This window comes from Tursiops truncatus, chromosome X (assembly GCF_011762595.2).
Source record: "Tursiops truncatus isolate mTurTru1 chromosome X, mTurTru1.mat.Y, whole genome shotgun sequence".
Taxonomy (NCBI): Eukaryota; Metazoa; Chordata; class Mammalia; order Artiodactyla; family Delphinidae; genus Tursiops; species Tursiops truncatus.
In genome coordinates this window covers 89,916,058-89,941,829 of record NC_047055.1, presented here as the reverse complement: position 1 = coordinate 89,941,829, position 25,772 = coordinate 89,916,058, and the positions used below count along the sequence as shown (strand labels likewise).

The 25,772-nt window shown below is 34.4% G+C and overlaps 1 protein-coding gene across 1 annotated transcript in view; it reads left to right on the top strand.

The window, feature by feature from the left end:
* The window catches only part of KDM6A (lysine demethylase 6A), a 204,571-nt gene that overhangs the window by 113,750 nt on the left and 65,049 nt on the right, over positions 1-25,772 (top strand). The window contains 3 exon segments of the mRNA XM_019943503.3: positions 2,092-2,212; positions 13,165-13,219; positions 17,166-17,200. Of these exon segments, the coding sequence (XP_019799062.2) occupies positions 2,092-2,212; positions 13,165-13,219; positions 17,166-17,200 (211 nt within the window).

Here is a 25,772-nt window from a genome sequence, read left to right as displayed (position 1 = left end):
CGAGAAATAAAAAATTGCTATCATCCCAGAAGCTTCCAAAAGCCCCTGCAGACCGTTTCCCAGTCACATCTTATCTTTTAATTGACATCATTTATTGCTGCAGTTGTTCTCTTCCTAACCTTTTTTATGCCCCTCCCCCAACATGTGTGTGTTGTATTCCCCCCGCCCCCCCACACATTCACACACACCTGTGCACACAATCTGTTCTGTTAGAAGGTGGCGCTCTAGACATGACCAAGAGAATATAGAGGCTGAAGCTGCACCTCCTCTCATTAGAAAGGTTTGAGAAAAGTACAGAGAACTTCTTAGCAGTATGCCGATGAGTATCTTCAAGTCTGATTGAGAGAAATAGGAAGTCACCTTTGAATGAGAAAGGTAATTTACACGAATTCTTTCTTATCAGGCCTTTGACTCCCCTCTGCTGTCTATACACACACCAAATAATAAAACACATACACAGCCCCACCCATTTGAAATGCCATCTTAACACATAGATGCCGAGTTCCTCTTCAGGAAAAAAGTATTTAGCCAGATGTAAAGGTATCTGATGCTCCTTACAGTAAATATTACTTTTTAGAACCCTTAATTTTATAATAAATATATAATCACACAGGGTTTTTTGGGGGGAAATAGATAATATACAAGTCAAAACAAAGTTACTTAAAGACATAGGGCATGTTGTTTTGCTCTATTTTGTGGTATATATTTTGAACTTTTATAAAAAAGATTGACTTTTGTTTTGGAATTGTCTAAGATTCTAAGTAACCTCCTTTAAGATTAAATAGAAGTAGAGAATAGTTGATAAAAAGCTTTGCAAAGAATATATTAGCTGTACTTGGGATAAGCCTTAAATCATGTAGAGAGATTTAAAATGATGCCTAAAATACTGTTATACCTGATACTATAGTTTTCAAAATTCAAAGTAGATGTTTTTCTTTGTCATAATTTTAATTCATTTTTGAGTACATAGTACATTCATGTGATCAGATTAAGTGATATAAAAATGTATTCAGTGAAAAGTGTACCTTCCTCATCCTTGTATATGTTCTACTGGTAATTAAGACTTTTTATGAAAGATAAAATGTGAATTTGGGGCAAAGATGGACTGATAGACATAAAGTGACATATAGTAGAACAGAGAGCCCAGAAACAGACCAAGACGTTTGATATGGACATTTGATTTAGGACAGTGTGGCACTGTAGAGCTGTGGTAAGGAGGGTCTTTTCTACAGGTGATGTAGGGGGTACTGGATATCTGTATTGAAAAAAATGAAAACTGACCCCTACCTCACATCATATAAAAAATAAGATGCAGATGGATTGTAAACCTAAATATGAAAGATAGAAATATAAAGCTTTAAAAAAAAGACTTCATTTTATGGAGTAGACTAGAGACAGGATTAATCTCTCCTCCCTTAAAAACAAAACTATCTGCCCCACCCCTCTCTCCCCTAGGAAATTCCAGAAACAGTGAAATCAGTTATTTACACTGACAATTAAGCCATAAAATATTACTTGAAGGGACTTCTCTGGTGGCGCAATGGTTAAGAATCCACCTGCCAATGCAGGGGACGTGGGTTCGATCCCTGGTCCGGGAAGATCCCACATGCCTGTGCGCCACAACTACTGGGCCTGTGCTCTAGAGCCCGTGAGCCACAACTACTGAGCCCATGTGCCACAACTACTGAAGCCCGTGCACCTAGAGCCTGTGCTTTGCAACAAGAGAAGCCACCACAATGAGAAGCCCGTGCACTGCAATGAAGAGTAGCTCCCACTCGCTGCACCTAGAGAAAGCTCGTGTGCAGCAACAAAGACCCAATGCAACCAGAAAAAAAAAATTTGAATAATTGAGAGTAAATTCAACTGATCTTCCTTTTCTCCTTTTATATTACACACATTCAAGTACATAAAAGACCCAGGCACCCCTTCCTAGTCTTTTTTTTGTTAAAGCTATTCATTCACATCTTTTTTTATAAAACTGGCATTTCCTATAAAACAGAATTGCATAAAAGAGAAGTTTTACTGTTCTACCAAGCAAAAATTCATGTAAGTGTTAAAAAGTAAAGATATCTTATGTCTATGTTCTTTCAGGGCAATTAAAGCATTTCAGGAGGTGCTTTATGTTGATCCCAGCTTTTGTCGAGCCAAGGAAATTCATTTACGGCTTGGTCTTATGTTCAAAGTGAACACAGACTATGAGTCTAGTTTAAAGGTAGGTTGTTGGGTTTTTTCTGAGATACAATGTTTCATTTTTGTGGGGTCTTTGGGGGGGTTGTTAAATATTAGAACATTGAGAAATGTTGGAATTTATATGGTACTTCAAAAGAAAATTTGAAAATTTAGATGAAAGAACTGTTTATCAGCTATGAACTGGAAGATACATAAGTTTGGGTTTCTAATTATATCATTAAACTTTTTTTTTTGAGTTTTAATTGTGGTGTGTTATCAGGAAAGGGTGAAGGTTTCAGTCTCAATTTGGACATCTGAATCACTCTGCCATTAGTGATTGGCAACCATAGAGGTCAGAAGCAGCTGCTTAATGATTCTGTATCTGTGACCCCATCATTGACTGTTTACTTGTATGGGTCTCACTAGAAATCTCTCCACCTCTACCAGCAAAGCACGTCTCATATCTTAAATATAAAAACGTGTGTTCTTTGCTAGTCATTTGAACTGCTGGTTTGTGAGTATAAACATTGTTGGGCAAAATAACATTGTTGGTTAAATATTTTACTTTCTATAGAATTTAACATTTCTCAAGTTTTTCATTTAGTTTCTTGTGCTGTGTATGCCATCACTTTAGGTCTTACTGGGCTTTTCACGAAGATAGTGCTTCCCTGCTCGACAAAAGTATTGCTTTTTAAAAGGATTAGAAGTTCTAGGAAAAGCTTAAATTTTTGTGAATATATGACTATTTATAATGGTTGCCATGTTCTAAATATCTCCGTTGCAGATTATCTTCATTCTGAAGGGTCAGGAGGGAGATAAACAATGACTTTACAGTAGGTTGTAGTTTGAATTCACTAGTAAGGAACTACTGAAATAAAAAAATAAATAAATAAATAAAACTGTATTTAAGAGTGCCTAATTGTTCTAGAGTTTTAAAGTAGACAGTTTTGCAAATACTGTTTCTATCTTTCATGAGTTCATAAAGAACAATGCTGATGGTACGAAAGAGAGGTATACAGTCCAAAACACTAAAATAAGTAGATTGTGAAAGTATTCAGATCACACAGTTCTCAGAGGTAAGTGAAATTTGAGAAATAGGCCCTAGGGCAAATGTAAGTAATGTGGAGACTAAGGGCTGGCCTAGAAGTTATCAATTTTCCTCAAGTTTAGAGCAGCATGTCTCAAACTATATGTTCACATGTGAGTGGACTTGAAATGGAAAATAAGTTCAGATATGCCACCTTGCATATTTTGACCTCCTCTTGGACATTCACAGTGTATACTAGCAAACCAGACTCTTAAAATGCTTATAATACAAAGTCAAGTTATTAGAGCTTTTTACAGAACTGTCACAATATGGTTATTGTGTGTTGCAGAAGTGTAAGTGTTGCTCAGGAAATATATTTGAGTGGAAAAAAGTAATGAGATTTGTCCCAAATTATGGAATGTAGCTATCTCTGAATATCAGTACAGTGGTACCTTAAACAATTCTATGGATGCAAAACTCTCTTTCCATGAAGGTGGCAATATTTAAAATCCCCTTTAATTAGGGGAAACAGTGTTGAGAAGTGTTCCATGGCTAATTCAAAGTGTTCTTGCTTACTACTGTTCAACAGAAACCTTCCTGTATACAACTTTTAATTTGTTCAGGCGTAAAGACTAACAAACTTTCAAGTCATAGCGATTTTAGCAAGATTGCCTTAAGTAAGTGCAGTGTTTTGGTTTGGGGCCTTTCTTCCATTTATTTAAAATACTTGATACCATTCTGATGTTTGTTTCATTTCCATGAACATAGAAAAGAATTTCAGGAGTCCTTGATATTTCTCTTCCCCATAATGAGAAGATTTCATTTGATTTTTATCTCATCTTGACATTGGCTTTTTAAGACTTCTCTCTCCAGTATTCCTTGTCTATTTTCAAGAGAATTTTAGGCATGAACATATGTAGTTGAAGAGGAGGTATTTCAGTATATTACTGTAAGTGCTTAGCATTTAGTGTAAGTGAAGGTAGGAATCAGAAGGAATGATATGCCCCATTCCCCTTAGGTGGCCTTCAGTTTTCCTACAGTGGACTGGCTAGTACTTTACCTTCATGGATAGATGTGGAGCCTCTGGTGACTTTTCCACTACATGAAGTTGTTTCCTAGCACAGTGTATTGGTATAGATGCTATGGGCTGCAACCTCAGAAACCTCCCAACTGAAGCTGGTTAAAATGACAAAAAAAAAGTAGCTCATATAATGTAAAGTCCAGCCTTCAGGATTGGTTGATTCAGCCGATCCAGTGTTTCACTAAGGATTCATTTTCTTCTCTGTTCTGTGTTGGCTTTTTTTTTTTTTTTTTTTTTTTGCGGTACACGGGCCCCTCACTGTTGTGGCCTCTCGCGTTGTGGAGCACAGGCTCCTGATGCGCAGGCTCAGCGGCCATGGCTCATGGGCCCAGCCGCTCCGCAGCATGTGGGATCCTCCCGGACCGGGGCACGAACCCGTGTCCCCTGCATCGGCAGGCGGACTCTCAACCACTGTGCCACCAGGGAAGCCCCTGTGTTGGCTTATTCTTAAGGCTGGTTGCCAGGTACACAGTGAGATGATTTCTTTTTCAGTGTCTCATAAAGAAAAGCACCTATACCACTACTAGTGGCATAGGTGCTTAGTATAGTGCTGGCATATAGTAAGTGCTCAGTAAATACCTGATTTATCATGTTATAGAGGAGAAAGATCCTGACTTCCTGTTGATCTTTTCAAGAATATTTCACTTTCCATCTCATTGGCCAGAATTAGACCACGTGGCTATTCTCAGTGATTCCTTATCAAAGGTGTGATTATTCTTAGACCAGTTATGCCCAGTTTTTGAACAGAGCTTGATTTCCTACATACACTGTTCCTGTCTAATAGAGAGAGAGGGGTGGGTAAAAAGAGTATTTTGATATGGGAGTGGTGCATACAATCTGTCCATTACAGATCTGGTCTTCTCTGCCTCATTTCCTTTCCCTCTGGGATGGAGAGATACAACATATACAGTATGTTTTAGATGGTAAAATATTTAAATAAAATACAGTTTATTTTCATAATAGATTCCTTCTTTTCACCCACACATGAAATGCATTCCAGGACCTCCTGTTTTATTTCTATCTCTGGTAATAACTTTTCTCCCAAAATGTATTTCTGAAGCAGATTCATTCTGTTTTGGTACTGTGTAAACAGCTCTCAGAGCAGGTAAATTGGGTTTTAAAATTTGACCCTGCCAGTAAACTAATTGTGTGACTTTGGGCAAGATGCCTAACTTTTCTGATCCTCTTTGTGTCTGTAGAACTGGAATAACTGTACCTACTCCACAAGATTGTTAAAAGATTAAATAATATATATATCGAAGTATCTGACAAATAAGTTTTTTCAGCCCTTCTTTCTTAGTTCTCAGTTTATCTACCATATCTAAAACTCCTCTAATTTGGGGCCTAGTATAGATATTGTTTGTGTGAAATCCATTTTCCCGTCCTAGAATTGAATACTTGTATTTTTGTCACCCTGCCCATCCTCAGAAATGTGAAGTTAATGCCCAGCTTACTTTTCAATCAGATGGTGTTATTTTTCCATTAAATTGGACAATAAAGATTTCATGTGTTTAGTTGAGTGGTGGAGGTACCAATTCTTAATTTATTAACTAGTTTAGTACTATCTGAGCCAGAGTCCATTTCAGGGTGACATTTCTACATGATATTTTGTTGTTTTTCTTTCCTGCTTCAGATAATATCCCCCCAGGTGGGATTGGTTGCCTGTTTACCTCCATATAATTCAGAATTTTGTTTTATTACTTTTTAATGATATTAATGATAATTGCTTACATTTGTTTTGTATTTGAGGCAGTGTGCTATCATTACTTCAGTAAAAGCACACCAATTTTGACAAGTAGTTTTATATAATGCCTCTAAGTTTTACTCCCTGGCAGACTATTAAAATTATTTCCCTCATATGAAGCTAATATATGCAAAATAATATGTGGTAACACCCATACTTCAGTTAATGCCAATGCATCTATTTAATTTAATGAAGATTATTAAAAATGTCTTCCTAATATTTACATATTTAAGTTTCCCTAAAATATGTCAGCATTAGAACTTTCTTGGATTTTTAAAGGTAAAGAGGGTGGCTTTTTTATGGGAACTTGTGGATAGTTGGCTGGGATACCAATGTAAGTCCTCTTATAATTTGATATTTGAAGATGATAAGTGCTGATTGAAGGGATTAATATGAAAGGGTTAGGAAGATGAGAATTACTAATACAAGAGATGATTCTAAGGAAATGGGTTAAACTCAAATGAGACTTGTGTGTTAGCTTGGCATTTTACCAGGTGCTTAGTGTTTCTTGAATGGATAGATTAATGAAATGGAAGAGGCTATAAAATTACAAAATGCCTCATAGGATTGGTTGGAAACGTTGGGGAGAAAAAAAAAAGGCTGATTTTATTTGTCATCTCTTAACAGAATTTTTTTTCTACACAAACTGACAGTGCAGTTTTCTCTAGATGCCCCCTGTTCACCAGTTCATTCAGCCACCAGTCATGAAACTTCTGAGTGAAATAGCATTTCCACTTTTAATTTTTTTTACACTTTTCTCTAGAAAACTACATTTCCAGGTATCTGATTTAATCTCATATCCTTTATATAGACTCAGGAATTTTATTGTCATATTTTTTTATGCCGAGATATTAAGGCAGAAAGAATAAGTAAAGGCATCAGATGATATGTACTTCCTTTTAGAAACCACTTTTGGAATCTGTGAAATGCCTCGTCTTTTATTATTTTATTCATTAATGTGTTTGTTTCATTTAATTAAGATACTTTGAACTCTATGTATTATAAAAATACTTGCTGAGAATTTGAATACTAGCTATTAAATTAATTTTAACCAGGCCTTAAGTTTCTAAGATATCTGTAATATTTTTTGTTGTTGAAGCTTTAACAGCATATTTTTATTAGTTCAGTTGTCTAAAGATAATAAAAGTTGCTATTATTTCACCAAACCCACTCCTGCGCTGTTTCCTTCATGATGTTCAATAGCTTAACTCTGCCAGCTGGCTTTTTGAAAATTCGAGGCTTTTAAAAATTTTTAATTTTTTATTGAGGTATAATTGACATACAACTTTGAGTAAGTTTAATGTGTGTGTATAATGTGTTGATTTGATACATTTATATATTGCAAAATAAACATTACCATAGCATTAGCTAACACCTCTACCATGTCACATTATTATCTTTTTTTTTTTTGGTGAGAACAATTAAGATCTGTCTCTTAGCAACTTTGAAGTTTATAGTACAGTATTGTTGACTGTAATCTCTATGCTGTGCATTAGATCTAGTTATCTACTACTTACACATTTGTACCTTAAAATATCACCACCCCAATTCCCACTTTGGCAATGGAACTTGGTTTCACCTGAGTGTAATGTCCCTGTTCCTTTTGGCAGAGGATGGTTACTGCTGTTTATTTTGTCTTTTGTCCATTTTTCCTCACTTGTGGACAGAAATCTTTTCCCTGATGTTTCCTTTTTCTGCTGTTCATCAACTTATACTTTACCTTTTAATCTTTTCTAGATATTATCGGGTATGAGGTGATCTGCTAATTGGTTTATCTAACCACTTAATAATGCTTTCTCCACTTCACTCTGCCTGCCCACAATTGTTTTTTCATTTGTTATTTATTTCTGCCCTGAGTTCTATTACATACCTTCAAGTGTGAAGTAGTGTAAATAGCTGAAGTACTTCAGTTCCTCAAATACATGTTTGAAAAGGACATGACTGCTCATAGATGTGCAGTAACCATCCTCTCTGATGTTGAGGGGTTGCGATGAGTCCAGGTTTCCCGTGTCAGGTTTCTCTCCTCAAATACATTTTAACTACAAGAAGTTGTTTCTAATCAAAAAGCATTTTTTGGTGTTTCCTGGTAACTACTTAAATTTGTGGTTGTAAATATTTGATCTTCAAATGCAGCTTTATGAAGCATTCAGTGTATCCAGTGTCACATTTTTTTTTAAAGGTTACGTTCCAAAATAGCATTTTACAATGCAAATTGTTACATTATCCCCTTTATAAAATATGTTATGTTTGCTTTGTATTTGTTATTTGTGTACATATTAGTCTTATTTTGATATGAACACAAATTGTACACTAGATTTAAAGAACTTGAAAATTAAGTCAGTACATATTCTGATCATTTGTGTACACAGATTAGACATATACTAGAACCAGTGTTTTAGAATTTCTAATCGGTTGCATACCTGTACTTTTATAAAATGTGGTAGAAAGGAGGAATTGGGAGATTAGGTAGGACCCAGTTACAGGAAGAAAGGTGAGCAAGATCTGTAGAATAAATGGGTTCTCATAGGATGGCTGCATGGATGCATGGATAAAAGGTAACACATCCTAGAGGTCTTAAGGAGTTTTAATAAAGGAGTTAATTTATTAACAGATTCAGTGTGGGTAGAGATTCCCCATTTATTGGCTTGAATCAGTTTTCTGTTAACTAAAGTATGGGATAAAGAAAGTAGCAGGTTTTGGGATTGGAACGTGAAAAGCCTCCGAATGGAGATGGGTCATTTGGGAGTTTATCGAGTTGGAGGTACCTGAGGGATATCAGATATTGGTATAGACAAGTATAAGTTTGGAGCTGAAAAGAAGGGCTAGAAATAAGATTTTGAACATCTTCAGTATAGAATGTCTTTTGTCTTACTTTTTTGTTAAAGAAAGTCTTGGAAGAGACCAGATTGGTAAACTTGAAAAGAAGGAGCCTCTTTTGAGTCATGATTGCCAGGATCCATTAACTATTAGTCATTGGTGCAGTAGAGTCCTTCCTTGAAACTCTTGTAATAATCTTGTATTACAAAGAGAATGGAAGAACTGAGTTTGAGGGCTTTGAGAGAATCTCCATCAGATCAGCTTGGCCAGGCATCGTGGCTCATAAACGTTACCAGAACTTAATCAGTTTTAGTTCTGTATCTTATTTTCAGAGACTAAATCCCTAAAGTAAGTACCATCACATCCTAAGGCATTTCCCTAGTTTCATTCATTTATCATAGACTATTAGTTTTAGGAATTAAGTTTGTTGGTTTTAAATCATACTTTCAAAATTGTGGCGATCTGTAAAAATGAAAAAGAAAAAAATAATTTGCCTTTGACCTTCAAGAGTGCCTGACACCTTCCCTTCTCCCACTTAAACTGTCCATGAAACCCTGTTTCATAAGGGCTGTGTACACATAAGTCGTTTCCTCAGCCTGAAGGACCTCTTTTCTTCCCTCAGCTATATCTTTTGGAGTCTGCTATGGAACTGTCTTTTAAGCTTCTATTAGGACATTAATTTCAGTGAGCCTTTTATTCAATTGCGTAGATGCATAGCCATAACAGAGTGCCTGGCGTAGAGTAAAAACCGGTTGCCAACATTTTATTCCTAAAAAGCTGTGTCTGCTTTAATTGAATATAGACAGCAGTATTGACTACACATACCTTGTCTACATAGACTGAAGTAAGGCTTTGGGGGGTAAGCACACAATTTACAAGTTTTAAATATTGGCATTTAACCCTGACTGTGCACTGGGATAATTTGTGGAAGCTTTAATCTGGTTCACAGGGTGTGATCCCCAACCCACTGAATCAGAAAATCCAAGATTGGATATGGAATCCAAACATTGCTCCATATTAATAATTTATGCATACAACCATAATTTGTCAATTATGAAAAGTTATCTCATTGCTTGTCTTCAGAGTTGGGAATACAGTTGGAGGGTTCTACAGTTGAAAAGATTGTGAGATAATCACAGACTGTATAACTAGAAGTAAAACTCTTTAAAGGGAAATAAAGTCTTGAAACTCAAGTTTTGTGTGTTAATTACATCAATATAGATTTCCCCCTCCAGATAGAAATCAAGTTCCTTAGTGTATAGAAAGCGAAGTACTATAAAGTTATTTTGAAATACTGAACAAGTCAAAACCTTTTAAAGAGAAAGTGACTTTGGTGATAAAGATGTCAACAGAAATTGTAATGAATTTAACCTTGTACTAAATTGGACCAGAAGTGCTATTAAAAGGAAATCACTGTTAACATTAGGAAAAATAAAGTCTTAGGTAAATCTTTTTGCTTGGAAATTAATTTTCTATAGAATGCTTTCTGCCTTGAGGTTTGTATATAGTCTTTGAACTGCAGAAGCCTCTACTGCGTAGTAAGTCTTATTTCACACAGCAGTAGTCAGTTTCAGTACTGCAATATTTCGGTGTGAGGTACAGTTATTTCCTAGCTCTTTCTGTTGGTTGCAGCGATGGGTGCTAGATATTTTACCATGGCATCTTCAAGGTTTGGGGCTGATTATCATAGTTGATAGTTATTTCTCCTGGTTTATATGTTAAAGATACATCTATTTTGCATCCGGTTTAGATACTGGAAATGAAACTGCGAAGTCATGCCATCCCCACCCTAGTCCCTCATCTCCCTTTAGTTTACTGAAAGGTGTGTCAGTGGTTTTCTTTATGTGGGGTGGTTTTGTGTGGCTGTTCTTAGTTTCTTAAACTTAAGTAGTTATTCTGTAAGTTCTATCATTCTCACAGGCCTGTTTTTGAATATGTACTCTTTTGCTGAGTTAATTTTTAGACATCATTGTGGTTTGGAAATGTTTAATATTTCATGATATTTTGGGTTTGAAATGGTGCGTCAGTGACTTCATTGCTGATTTTAAGATTGATTGATAATTATATAAAACATGGTCCAGAACTACTTCTGCCAGTTTTCGCTGCAGGACCTTGAATATTGATAGATGAAATGTAGGTTGGGCAATTCGAATTATGCATCTCTGCTCTTTGTGGGATTTCAGTGAAATAGCAAAACTAAAATACTGCCATCTTAAAGGGTGTTTTTTTGCAGGTCAGTTTGTATCCTTTGGCTCAGCTAGGAAAGGTCTGTCTTCTTTTATCTAAATATTAATTTATGCTGGCAGGATAGATTAGGCTTAGAAATGTAGTACAGTCTGAATGTGTGGCTTCTGTGCCTCTTTTTGTCTAGAGGAAAACAACTGGTTATAAAGCGTGCTTTGCTTTCATAGTACTCACTTTTTAAAATAGTCTGTTTTCTATTGCTATGGTAGCACACTAAAAGGATGTTTGAGGACATACAATCTGCTTTGTAGGCCAGGGGAAAATAAAAGCAGTTCTAGAAGTGTTCAGATGTTGGATTTTTTTTTTCATTCGGTCAATCACGGCAAATAATTTTTCACTCTTGGTTTGTTGATCATTGTGTCCCTAGTATCTGCATTGTCCTAAGGACATTATAGGGCCTTGAAGTATTTGTTGAATGGATTAAATATTTAACATTTAAGGGTCATAGTCATTTAGTTAGTAGCTTGCCCATTCAGAATATTACAACCCTTAAATGTTAAGAGTACTGCAAATGTAGGCTAGCCTAATTATGCAAGCACATAACAGACATTCGTGAATGAATGTAATAACTACTGATTCATACCAAATTATGCCTTCTAATTTTTCTTTCATTGTAACACTTGGTAGCTAACATTAGTTTATTTTTGTTAATTGAGGGTTCTAGTTGACCAAGTGCAGTTTTGTTGGTTCTGTTCTGAAATACAGTACTAAAAGCTTGCTGATGATGATTCCTCTTGATAAGAAAGTTTTGATAAAGAAAGTTCTTTTTGGGCTTATATCTAGAAGTTGTCATTGTACATATCAATTTTCAGTTTATCCAGCAGTTAAAAAAATATAACTCTTTAGGCATTTGGATTGTGGATAGGAGTGGTAATTTTTAGAAAATGGTGTATACTTTGGCTTTTGATTACTTTTAATGGTAAAAATTTGTGGAGACTCAGAAAATTTAAATACACATTTCTGGAAATATTTTTTAGAAGAGTTCAAAGAGATTTACCTTTTTTTAAATTTTAAATATTTTATACCATTTCTATTACTTGTATGCCTTCTCAGTTTAGATAGCAGATTTAATGTTGATACACTAGATGCCAGATGGCGTCCAGTGTTCTTGATGATGATTTGTATTCTTGTAAGTGTTACACCTAGAGTTTGACATGTATTTGGGGGGGGGGGGGGCAGGCTTATATGACATTATTACAAGTGGATGCTGTAAATTATTAGTGGTTTATTATTGCCTACACATATAATAGCATGTACGTTCTAAAAGGATAATTGCATTTCATTTCTGTTGGTTGCAAGGATGGATGGATGCTAGATATTTTACTATGGCATCTTCAGGTTTGGGGGTTGATGATCATAGTTGATAGTTATTTCTGCTGATTTATGTCTTAATAGGTACATCTATTTTGCATCTGGTTTAGATACTAGAAATGAAACTATGAGGTCATGCCATCCCCACCCTACTCCCGCATCTCCCTTTAGTTTGCTGAAATGTGTATCAGTGGTTTTCTTTATGTGCATTGGTTTTGTGTGGCTATTTGATGCATTCTTTGTGGTACTTCAGATACTTTTAAAAGACACTAAATACAGTAATTATTGAAGAATCAGTAAGGGCAGATAGTTTTACCCTTTATGATAATTCTCATAGTCATTTTTTTAAAAAACATTCACATCATTTTGAGATAGTGGTATTTAATACATTAATGCCATTGAACTTTTACTTTCAGTTTTTAAAATAATGATGTTTTCTATTTGATGTGTTCTATACCTAATACTTCCTATTTACTAGAAGACTTAAAAACCTGATTCTTTTTCCATATAAACAAAATTTATGTAGGATAACTTGATATCAAGTTAATTCTTACCCCAATTCTCCATTCTCAACTGTTTGAAGAAAATATTCAGCAGCATGTTTGTTGCCAGCAGTAAATGTTCAAGGTAATGCTAGTTGGTTGTCTAGTATGTTTTATTTGCATAGCATAGTTTCATTATTATATTAGACCTTATATACCTGAAGATTATTTTAAAATACATTTATATGATTGAATTTAGTGTATTAATTTTCTCACTCTCTTCTTGCAGCATTTTCAGTTAGCTTTGGTTGACTGTAATCCCTGCACTTTGTCCAATGCTGAAAGTAAGTATTATTAAGTACCATAGTTCTCTGCATGCGTTCAGATCACTTCATGGCAAATAGTAGTAATAATAATAATAGTCATAAATCCTGTGTAATTTTTTTCCCTAGAATTGTTGAATCTAACTGTATTTGTTGCCATGGCTACTTGTACAAATGGAACATGTGAGACCAGTTATTATGAGCAGCAGCCTGTGTCTAAAATAGATATGCCAGTGAACTGAGTTGTTGAATTAAATTATCTGTGCTAGTGAACAAGATTGATTATTTGTGTATTAATTACATTGTAGATGACTTGGGGGGATTAAAAACAGGGTTTGCCAATCTTTTAGGAAAACAGAGTATACAAAGATTCTTAAGTGTTAGCTCACTGATTCGGGCTTTGTGGTATTAAAATTATTGGTAATTATGAAGATATACTTTGACTTTCTATTATAGTTTTAAGCATCACACATAAAAATTGAGGTGAGATTTTTCAGTTAATTAAAAAAGAATGTGTGAAGCATGTTCTGATACAGTGGTTTTCTTTAGACATTTATTTTCTGCTTCTATGTATGTTTCTTTCCAAAAGCAGATTGGGTTGATTATGATGTGTTTATCAATATGTATGTGTTGGCATATTTATTTAGTGTACTTTAAGGTAGCCAATAAAAGTTTAAAGAATATGCATTGGATTCAAGCTGGATTTCTTTAAAACTTTCTTACTTGAACAATAAAATTTATAATTAAAATGTATGAAAAATTGAGTCATTCTTCATAAGAATTTCAGATCAGCCAAAAGATTCTAGGTTTTACAGAGTCAGTATTTTGCTGTAAGTGACTTCATTTTTTAACCATATAGAAAGGAGTTTAGTGAAGAGAAGTCTCAGTGGTAAAAACGCCCCCAAATGATTGAATCAGTGAAAAGAACGGTAGAAATTTGAATATAACTTGCATATAACATGAATTAAGACATAGTGTGGATTAAATCATTATCTAGACCAGACTAATTATCTCATAATTCTACTAAACGTGATTTTCTGAGAAAACTTAAAAGAATTCTATTTTCTTTAAATGAAACTCAGGATTTAGTACTGATCAGTGTATTTCCAGAACAAATGGTGGGAAGGTAACAAATGCAGCAATATTTTAGTTTCTAAAATGAGGATAAATTAGAAAAAGGATTTAACTCATTGATATATTAATTTATAAAATGTTAATTTTTTATACTTTTTCCTTAATTATATATCCAGGTTATATAAACCATCTAGAATATAAACCCTTAAAATCCTTTTTAAATTAATTTATGGGAATAAGAAAAAAATCTGATTTTCATTTAATTGATTGTAGCTAGTGCCTAAAAACTAACTTTCATACGTACTTGTCAGTTTGAATGATAACCTTAGAGGGACGTCACATAAATTTCAAACTAATAAATCTTGTAAATCCTCATTTTATTCTACTCTGTTGAAGTTAAATCTTACTTGTAGATCATTGCTCCTGAAGGAAAACACCTATGTAGAATGAGTACCACAGGGCAGATCTTGTTGAATTTGAAGAGGACAGTTTGAACAATCATGAATACATTTTCGAGCTTACCCGCGTCCCCTGCATCGGCAGGCGGACTCTCAACCACTGTGCCACCAGGGAAGCCCTGGGTAGTTTATTTTTGACAATCAACATAGCTACTTGATAACCATGGTAATAATGGCTGATGTCTCACAGAGCACTAGCAAACACAGACTACTTAATTTGAGCTAGATATTATTACTGTGTAAACATCAGGCTCTTTATTATCTTTGTAAAACTTATTTCTCTTCAAATTTTTTATATCATTACCTATTTAGATATGCCACAGACGTTGACTGTTTTTTGAAATCTTCCATGTTACTTTGTCGTGCTACAAAGTTCAGAAGATTTTAGAAAGTAAAGTGAGCTTTAAAAAAAAGTCTGTATGAGATTTCTGTTTTATGGCACAATTCATTTATGCAATTAAAGAAAATAAGTAGATTCACTTGCCTCTTCTAGAGCTATTTAAGAGGAGTTAATTACAGTTTGTGTTTTGAAAGTAGAATCATGGTGATGTGAGACTTCTCATTATATGATTGCCCCTTGGGATAAAATTGTTCCTTCTAGATTTAATTAATTCTATTAATTCTAAAAATAATGTATTAATTTCTGAGAAAAGTTTAATTTCAGAACGTTTTATGGCAATATTTGTTAAAAATTTCTACCTCTAATTGAGACTTGCCAAGTGGAGCTTTTTCTTAGTTGTATGGTTATGTTCCACTTTGAAGAGGACTTTTAAGAATTTAAATATAGATTGGTTTTCATACCACAAAAGATGATACTGGATTTAGTAACTCATGGGATAGGAAAGCCCTTGCTGAGCCTGGAGGAAGTTTGGGATGGTAATAGAATGCCACCGTGCTGCTGATCTTTTCTTCCATGTGACCTTTCCATGTCACCTTTGTTAGAGTAGGAAGATTCAGGGGAGAAGGGCATAGATTTTCCATCTCTTCCTCATTCTCTTAACCTGTAACCTGGTCTCCCTCTAATGATGTAGTGAGGTGAGATGGACTGGAACTCTCAAGGGAGCTGTGTTGGAAAAGGGGACTAGGAAATAAGAAAACCCCTGAAACAGATATAGGTAAAGGGGATATTTATATCTGTAGAACTTTTATTATTATTTTTATGTGCTTTTCACAAAATGTTGGTTTTCAACTTTTAAAGGTGATGTTTTTATTTTGCCTCATTTCTGATTATTTAATATACGATATTTAATGATTATATATGGAGAGGGCAGTACTTTACTATTGATCCAAAAATGTTGTTTGATATTAAAGTTCATTATATATTTTGTTTTGGTGTTTATGCTTATTTACTTCAGCTGTTTGCAGGTGCTGGTCTAGGAACAGGTATCAGAATCCCTTGCAGAACTAAATAAAAAGGCACTTTTCCAGGCCTTGCCTGGGATCATTGAATATAATCTCAGGGATCTCTATTTTTAGTAAACCTCCCAGGTGACTCTTACAGTTATGGGAGTCAGTGAGAGAGTTAGTTTATGATGGCGATGAGAAATTGATGATAGCTGTGGACATTGTTTTTAAAGGTCCACATATATATTATGCATATAATTTTGAAAGGCTCCCAGACTCCTTGAAATTCAACTATGAAATCCAGGTAGATAGAACATTAAATAAAAGATTTGTCATTGAAGGATGAAAATCATATTATTTAAGTAAACCAGAATCCAGTTTTGATTCCTGGTTCATTGTTGCTTTTGTTGAATCATTCATATTCTGGTGGTGCAGTATCAGGAAGAGTTGAAAACAAAAGCTGCAATACGTATATTTTTATTTGATTTTCAAGAGATACTTATTAATGTTGAGACTGTTTACTATTTTTGCCTTCCAAGTGGTTTGACTTTAAAAAAAGATTATGAAGAACTGATAGAGAAATGCAACTTATTTCCTCTATGTGTTATTACTAGTGTCATTCTTGTCTATGACTTCTTTATAAACATTGATATGAAATATGGTATAAGGAAGAAAATTGGAGGGTATTTTTGTTGTTTTAATCAAACACTTTTTCTTTTTTGACTTGTAACTCAGGTTTTAAATACCATGTTTTGAAACGTATAGGTTATAAAAGTTTTCTTCATTTGTTTAATGTTGCCATTTTGAACTTTGTAAGAAGTATACCCACTTGCTATAGATTTTAATATTAATTTTAATAATTACATTGACAAAATTTAGTAATAGCCAACAGTGAATACATGTGGTTTCTTATCATGTTCGTGTATATTTGTTTATATATTCTGTGTTATTAAAAATAAAAGTTATGTTCTATAATTACTTAAATCTATGTAGTAGAGATGGTGCTTATATTTTACATTTTATATTCTTAATTAAATTTACCCAGACACTGCTGTATTATTATTGATTTTTGTTTTCCATCATCTTTGCAGTTCAATTTCACATTGCCCACTTATATGAAACCCAGGTAAGTGTTTTAACTTAGGTTACTTAAAACAAACAAAAATGATCACCCATACCATTTTAAGTGGAATCAGATATACAGATAATTTAATGGAGTTCTGGGCATTACTTCTTACATACATTTTATACTCATTAAATGTGGTCAAGATTTTGCTTTAGTGTTACAGTTATTATACAGAGTGTTTGTTGTGTACAAAGACGTTTCATTCAGTATGATTTGCCTCTAAATTCAAACTATCTGCAGGCTTAAATGGCTGTATTTAAGAAGATTTCTCTTATTCTTGATGTGAAATGCCTAGTTTTCTTTTCGAAATGTTTATAGATGGTTGTTATAATGCATTGTTTTTAGTTTCTCTTTTTCCTAAGATTAAAATATCCCTTCTACGTATTACTGTTTGAAAGGCATATTAGTAACCTCTTGATGTCACTACCATTACTTTTATGGCTGCTGTATTTAAAAAACTTTTTTAGTTTAATTTTAGAACATTTTATTTTTTTGTATGGCAGATTTTGCTTAGTTATATGGTAAAGGACATAAAACATAGACATTTAGTCTAGGTAGGCAGTGGTATGGAAAATCAGGCATAAGTTGGTATGAGGCTAAATATTAGGTAATCATAGTTTACCCAAAAAAACAATTTTTATAACAGCTTTTTAGGAAAAAAATACTGTTATATTTCTACATAATTTCTAAGGTCTGTTTTGTTTCAGAGCCACCATGGGGTGGTCTAAACAATTAACATCTGTTTCCTGGACACCTCCATCTGTGCGCCCGCCTACCCTTCCCGCCCCTGTGCGTACTCGCACGCACACATGTGCGCACATCCACTGACTCAGAATTGATGCACACTCAGGTTTGGATACTCTACTAATCTAGGGATTTTATCCACCTTGAGAGGATGCATTTGAGAATTACATCCATGTTGTGGATCAGAGTCTTTACCTGCCAACGCTAATCCCAGCCTCCTGCCAACTGCTGATTTTTTGCCAAATCAGTAAAGGCCCCAGGGTGAAAGCAGCTATAGAAATAAGCTTCCTCTCCAAAGTTCTTTCCCTGGAGTCTTAACTCCTTCTGTTTTCATTACCTCAGGAGATCTCTGCTGTCTTCAAAAGGATGAGCTCTGATTTTTTCCCAGCTTTTCTAGTTCTTAGTGAGATTTCCCTGGTGAGATTTTAGGTAAAGCAGATGTTATCTCGCCTTTCTTTTTAATGAATGTTTTTCGCTTGAGATGGAATTCTATTTGATTATTTTTATTTGACCACTTTAAAATTTACATTCCATTGTCTTTTGGTTTTCATTGTTTCTGATGAGAAGTTGTCTGTTCGTGTTATTTTTTTTAATTTCGTGAAGGTAATGTGGGTACAGGACCCCTCCCCCCACTGATTCTTTCATTTGATAAATTTTAGTGCCCATTAAGATTAAGCAAAACAAAAAGAACAAAGTTTGTGCTAGGCAGAGTATATAATTATTAGATGACAGGAAGATGACACTGTAAGCATATGAAAGGATTGAAAAATCTCTACTCCAGTGCTTATAACAAGGATTTTTATTTTCAGGTGAAAAATTAAGGGAAACAAAAGGCTTACCTACAAAGTATACAATGTGATTATTTGATATATGTATGATTTCCCGCACTGAGTTAATTAACACGCCCATCCCCTCACATCTCTAAAGTGGGGGCAGTGAGAACAATTAAGTTTGATTGTCTTAACAAACTTCAATTGTACAATACAGTGTTATCAACTATAGTCATCATATTATATGTTAGATCCTCAGACCTTATTTGTCTTGTAACTGGAAGTTTGTACCCTTTTACCAACCTTTCCCTATTTCTTCCACTCCACCCCCTGGCAACCCTTTCTACTGTCTTTTCTATGAGTTTAACTCCCCACCCCCACCCCTTTTTAAAAAGAATCCACATATAAGTGATATCATATAGTATGTGTCTTTGTCTGTCTGGTTTATTTCACTTAGCATAATTCCTTCCAGGTTTACCTAGGTTGTCACAAACGACAGGATTTCCTTCTTTTTTTAAGGCTGAAATATCATTCCATTGTATTTATATACCACATTTTCTTGATCCATCTGGAGACAGACCCTTAGGTTGTTTCCATTCTTGGCTCTTGTGAATAATCCTGCAGTGAACATAGGAGTACAGATATCTCATCAAGATAATGGTTTTGTTTCCTTTGGTAATATACCTGTACCCAGAAGTGGGATTGCTGGATCATATGGTAGTTCTGTTTAGGTTTGGGTAATTTTAATGAGATGTCATGTCAACTCACCCACACCCATTCTTAGATTATCTAAATAAAGATAATTTTGTTTCTCTGTATAATGTCATATCTCCAAGTAAATATATTATGAATTATTGGATATTTATATCAATTATTTAATTTACCTTTCCCATTTTATTAGCTGAGACCCGCAGAACCATTTTTTTTCCTAACAGTAATAATAGTATTAACTGGCCTTCATTTCTTTTTCTTGATTTTAATGAAATAACTTGAACAAGTCACCATCTAAATTCTAAATAACCTTTAAAGATTAAAGGTAAAGGATTTCTCCCTTTTAATTTTGTTATTACAGTGTTACTTATTTTTGAGTAGATAATCCAAAATGAAAGTGCCTGCAAGAATACAGTGTAGTATGCTCCTCCCTCCTTTTCCCTGGCCACCTATTCCCCTCCCGAAAGCCACCAACCACATAAGCAGTGTGTTTTATATCCTTCCAGAGAATCTCAGTGTATATATAAGCAAATCCATATATATGCTTGCACATATATTTGCTTTTCTTTATTTTATTGAAATAATAACCCATTATATATGTACTCTCTTGATCTTGTTTAAATTGGTTTTTTTAACTTAATATTATATTTTGGAAATCATTCCCTATCAGTACATGTAGAGCTGTATTATAATATATCCCTTTGCAGAGATGTACTGTAGCTAATTTAACTATTCTCCCTTGAGAGATAGTTACAAATAATGTTATTATGAATAACACTGTTGATAAGAATTACTAGTTTCATTTTTAACATTGTCTTCTAACTAGCAGTAGTTTATTACTGAAACACTGTAGACTGGTTTCATTTATGCATATTGTACAAATCCAAAAATTCTAAAGAAAGAAAAATAAATTCCAGCTGACATTTAAAGATGCAGTAAGTATGTCATGATTACCTAGGGTTTATTCCATGAATTCAAGATTAGTTCAGTGTGAAGAAATATGTTAACAAAACAAACAAAAATCATGGTAAGGAAAACAATATTGTGAGGAAGAAAGATTTTTTTTTTGAAAGAAATAAATAGTGTGAAAAGGAGAGAAAAACAGTAGATCTAATTAATAGGTCAAAACCTTATATTCTGAAAAAAATTAACAAAATAGATAAACCACAAACTAACTTGATCAGGAGGATAAATGAGAGATAAAGCACAGATACATAAAGTAAGATAACCATGGAAACAGAAGAAATTAGTACAGTCATACAAGTACAGCTTAGCAGACGTGTATGCAAATGAATTTGAAAACTTAAAGTGGACTGTTTCCCAGGGAAATACAGATTAGAGAAATTGACCTCATTAGTTAGGAAAGTTATAAAAAGCCAATTTTCATAAAAAGAAACAGAAAATTAAGTAATGCCCTACAGAGAAAGTACCATGCCCAGATGGTTTTACAGGGGAATTCTACCAAGCCTTTAAATACCAGATAATTCTAGCACTCTATAGATTATGCCAGACCACTAGAAATGGAGAGAAACTTTCTCATTTCTTTTCCTTGTTTTGAGAGGGATAGGGGGCTTATAACAGCCTTTAATCTGACCTTGAGAGACTTATGTGTTTGATAATAATTAAAGTCCTTTCTGCACTTACTGATTCTATAGCATATTTTTACAATATAATGGAAACAAAAAATCTGCCTCTAAACATTAACTACAGGCCACAGTTCTTTGGTGTCTTCTTTTTTATTTAATTGTAAAATATACCTGACATTAACTTTACCATTTTAGCTATTTATTAAGTATACAATTCAGTGGCATTAAGTACATTCGCATTATTGTGCAACCATCACCACCATCCATCTCCAGAACTTTTTCATCATCCCAAGCTGAAACTCTGTACCCATTAAGGAATAACTCCTCATTCCTCCCTCCCCCCAGCCCCTGGCAACCACTATTCTACTTTTTGTCTCTATGAGTTTGACTATTCTAGGTACCTCATGTAAGTGGAATGATACAGTATTTGTCTTTTTGTGTCTGGCTTATTTCTCTTAGCATAATATCTTTAAGGTTTGTATATATTGTAGCGTGTGCCAGAATTCCATTCCTTTTAAAGGCTGAATAATATTTCATTGTATGTATACACCACATTTGGTTTATCCACTCATCTGTCAGTGGACACTCGTGTGGCTTCCAACTTTTGCCTGTTGTGAATAATGCTGCTGTGAACATGAGTGTGCAAATATTTGTTTTTGTCCCAGCTTTCCATTTTTTTTTGGATATATACCCCCAGAAGTGGAATTACTGGGTCATGTGGTAATTCTGTTAAAATTTTTGAGGAACTGACATACTGTTTCCCCCCATTCCTTTTTGAAACAAGTATAACATTGATGCCTAAACCTGATAAAGACAGTACAAAAAAGAATCAATATACAAACTATTATCACTGATGAATATTGGTATAAAAATACTAAGTAAAATATTAGCAAACAATCTGTTACCTCATTAAGCAAATAATATACTATGACCAAGTGGTATTCATTCTGGGAATACAAGGCTGATTGAATATTAGGAAATCTATTAATATCATGCATCATAATAATAGAGCTAAAGGTAAAAACAAGTCACTATCATCATAGATGCTGAAGAAGCCTTTGATAAACTCAATACCCATTCCCAACTAAAATTACTCTTGGACATAGGAATTAAGGGTTACTTTCCTATCATGATAAAATTCATGTACTTTAATTCCAAAGTCAGTATTTTATTTAAAGGGAAACACTAGAGACATTTTCACAAAAATCAGGAGCAGGGCAAAGGATGTCCTCTGTCTTCATTACTCCTCATTATTGTACTGTAGGTATTAACCAATGCAGTTAGACAAGAAAAATCAATTAGAGGCACATACAGAAATCAATAGCTTTCAGCAACAATAATTAGAGAGCACACAGTTAGAAAATATTGCCATTTATAATAACAGCAAAGTGATTAAATACTTAACAATAAACTTAAAAGAGATACTGTGACTCAATAGTATAAAGATGTTCATGGGAATTTAGGTTTTTAAATGTAATACAACATCAGTAAAAATTACTAATAAACTTTTTAAAGCAATTAGGTAAGTTGATATGGAAAAACATTCTGGGATAGCCAGAATAACACTGGTGGTGATGGTAGGGATTGTATGGATTATATTAACCCTACTAGATATTAAAATATTACAAGGAAGCCTGTGTGATTAAAAGTATTGTACTGGCATGTGACTAGACAAATAGACCAGTGAAATATCATAGAAAGGCCAGGAATAGATCCAGTGTACATAGAGAAATTCAGTATATGATAAGGGTAATATCTTACATTCCTTTAGCTAAGGTAGATTTATTCATACATGGTTCTGGGACAATAAGGTAGCCATTTGGAAAAAGATAAAATTAGACCCGTAACACAAACTATTCACAAGAATAAACTACTACAGATGAATTAGGATCAAAATGTAAACATTGATATTGTACAAGTACTAGAAGAAACATTAATTCTTCTTCAACTTTGATGTAGGAAAAAGGCTTTTTAAACTATGGCTCAAAATTCAGAGGCAATAAAAAGAATGACCGATCAGTTTGAGCAACATAAAAATAATTTCTGCATGGCAAAAAAAAAAACAAAAAAACCATACATTCAAAGGACACCTATGAAACTGGGAGAAAATGTTTACAACGTATAGCACAAAGGGCTAATACCCCTGATATATAACAAACTTAAAATTTGACAGACAATGAACAAGACCCATTAGGAAACTGGGAAGAATGACATGAGCAGACACTTTCCAAAAAAGATACAACAGCCCTTAAGCATGTGAAAAAGTGTTCAAACACACCCAGTTAAAGAAATGCAAATTAAAGCACACTGAAATACAGTTTCTTACCTGTCAGATTGGTGAAAAGTGTAAGTGGCTATGGTAGCGAAACAGGCACTCTCATGCATTGTGATAATGCAAACTGGTACACCCCATCTGGAACAAAATAATCTAACAAAACTACATGCAGTAATCTAGCAAAACTCTATATACACTTAACCTTTTGACTCAACAATCCCAAATCTAGGAATCTACCTTGAAAATATACCTCCAGAAATATAAAAATATATAGGCACAAAGATATCTTTTGGAGCATTGTTTGTGATTGCAAAACATCAGAAACAACCTAAATGTCCATACATAGGAGAATGGTTGTACATATAAATCATGGTACATTCAGGCAGTGGAGTGCCATGCAGCATTAGAGAAGAATGAGGAAGACCTAGGTAAATCACTATATGGAATGATTTCCAGGATATACTGTTAGGTGGAAAAAATGTGAAGTATAAAAGTATAATATGCTACCCTTTGTGAAAGAAACTATGTATGTGCAAAGCAAGATACACGTCCCACTTGTGCACAGGTAATACTGAAAATGGATAAACCAGAAACAAGTGAGGTTGGTTACCTACCCAGGAATGGTTGTGAATGGGGTAGTAGGGAGTAGAACTTACCTTGAGTATACTTTTTATGTAGCTCTAACTCCTAGAACCTGGTTATGTTTCACATACCCACCCCAAAATTCATTGAATAATTAAGACCAACCAGAATGTGAGTTAGCCCAAAATAGAATGAACAGTAACAAATTAACCTAACTGTATTACAAATGAATAACATAAGTATACTGAGGGGTAGGGATGAAAAGAACTAAGCTAAATAACTTTGGAGAATAGTATTTTGACTCTATAGTGTAAAGCTAGAGACAAAAGAACTGTAAACAAATCTTCCACTACAGTTACTTTCTCACAGGGATATGGATAGAAATTCTGCAACTATTTTATGTAAATATTAGGGGTAAACAATTAAGTAAATGTATTGTGGATAATGACCAGATTTTCAGTGTCAGAGAACTTACAAGTAAGAAAAGAAGAAAGGCTAGACTGAATTCTGTGTTGTTGGATTAGAATTGGAGGGATCACTATGAACATAGGTTATTTATGGAAATAGTTGGATAGAAATAGAGACGTGAGAGAGAGGAGAGAGAGAGAGAGAGTGTGTGTGTGTATGTGTGTGTGTGTGTATATGTATCTGTATACATACATATAATGTGTGTATACACATACATTACATATAATGTATGTATATACATACATTACATATAATGTAATGTATACATAATGTATGTATACATTAATATATTTCCTAGCTGTTTGCTGCAAGGGCCTAGAAGCAGTGACCCACCTTGGCAGCAGTGAATGTACTAGCACCCAGATCTTTGTTTCTAAATCCAATTCTTCAATAAAAGGAATCAGGAATTCTTGGGGAGAAGTGGGTAATTCCAGGGCTTAGGCAGAGAAACTACTAGATGATCCCTGGAACATTTCATGGTGCCAAAAAGTAAGGAAGTGCTTAGAAAATGATGGGCATGTGGAAAGATAAAGAAGCCAACTTGAGGGAAATGGGGTTTCTAATCACCAAATCTGACACAAGTTTAGAAACAATTATAATAATGGTATATAAGATATAGAATAAAATATATTCATATTGCTATAAATGAATAATTGAATAAATAAACAGGGAAAGGGGTCACCTTTTTCTTACTGTAGAATTTTAATTAATTAATATATGAGGAATGTTGAATATCTTTCCACAAGGTGCTTACTAATTTGAAAGGGCCATTCTTCAAAATAATTAGCTAGTACTTTAAGTCAGGGGGCCCCAACCCCTATTAGGAACTGGGCCGCACAGCAGGAGGTGAGCCGCAGGGCGAGTGAGCGAAGCTTCATCTGCAGCTCCCCCATTGCTGGCATTACCGCCTGAACCACCCCACCCCCCCATGGCTCGCATTACCTCCTGGGAACACACCCCACCCACCCCCACCCCCACCCCCAGTCTGTGGAAAAATTGTCTTCCACAAAAAACGGTCCCTGGTGCCAAAAAGGTTGGGGACCGCTGCTTTAAGTGTCAAGGTAATGAAAGTCAGAGACTGAGAATCTGTCCCAGATTAGAGGATGGTAAAGAGACATGCTAATTTAACACAGCATGGGATTTTAAGTTAGATCCTGGACCAGAAAAAGGATATATGTGGGACAGTTGGTGAAATTGGAATAAATTACGTAGATTAATTGTATTTTATCAGTGTTAATTCTGTACAGTCTTCATTTATTTAGAAGCCTTGTTATTGTTATCTCATCCTGATATGTCCTTTATCATTATGAAACATTCCTCTTTCTCTCTGGTAATATACTCTTTGCCTTGAAGCCTTCTTAATCTGATCTGAATCTAGTCACTTCAGCTTTCTAATACTTACAGTTTACATGGTATCTTTTCCCATCCTTTTATTT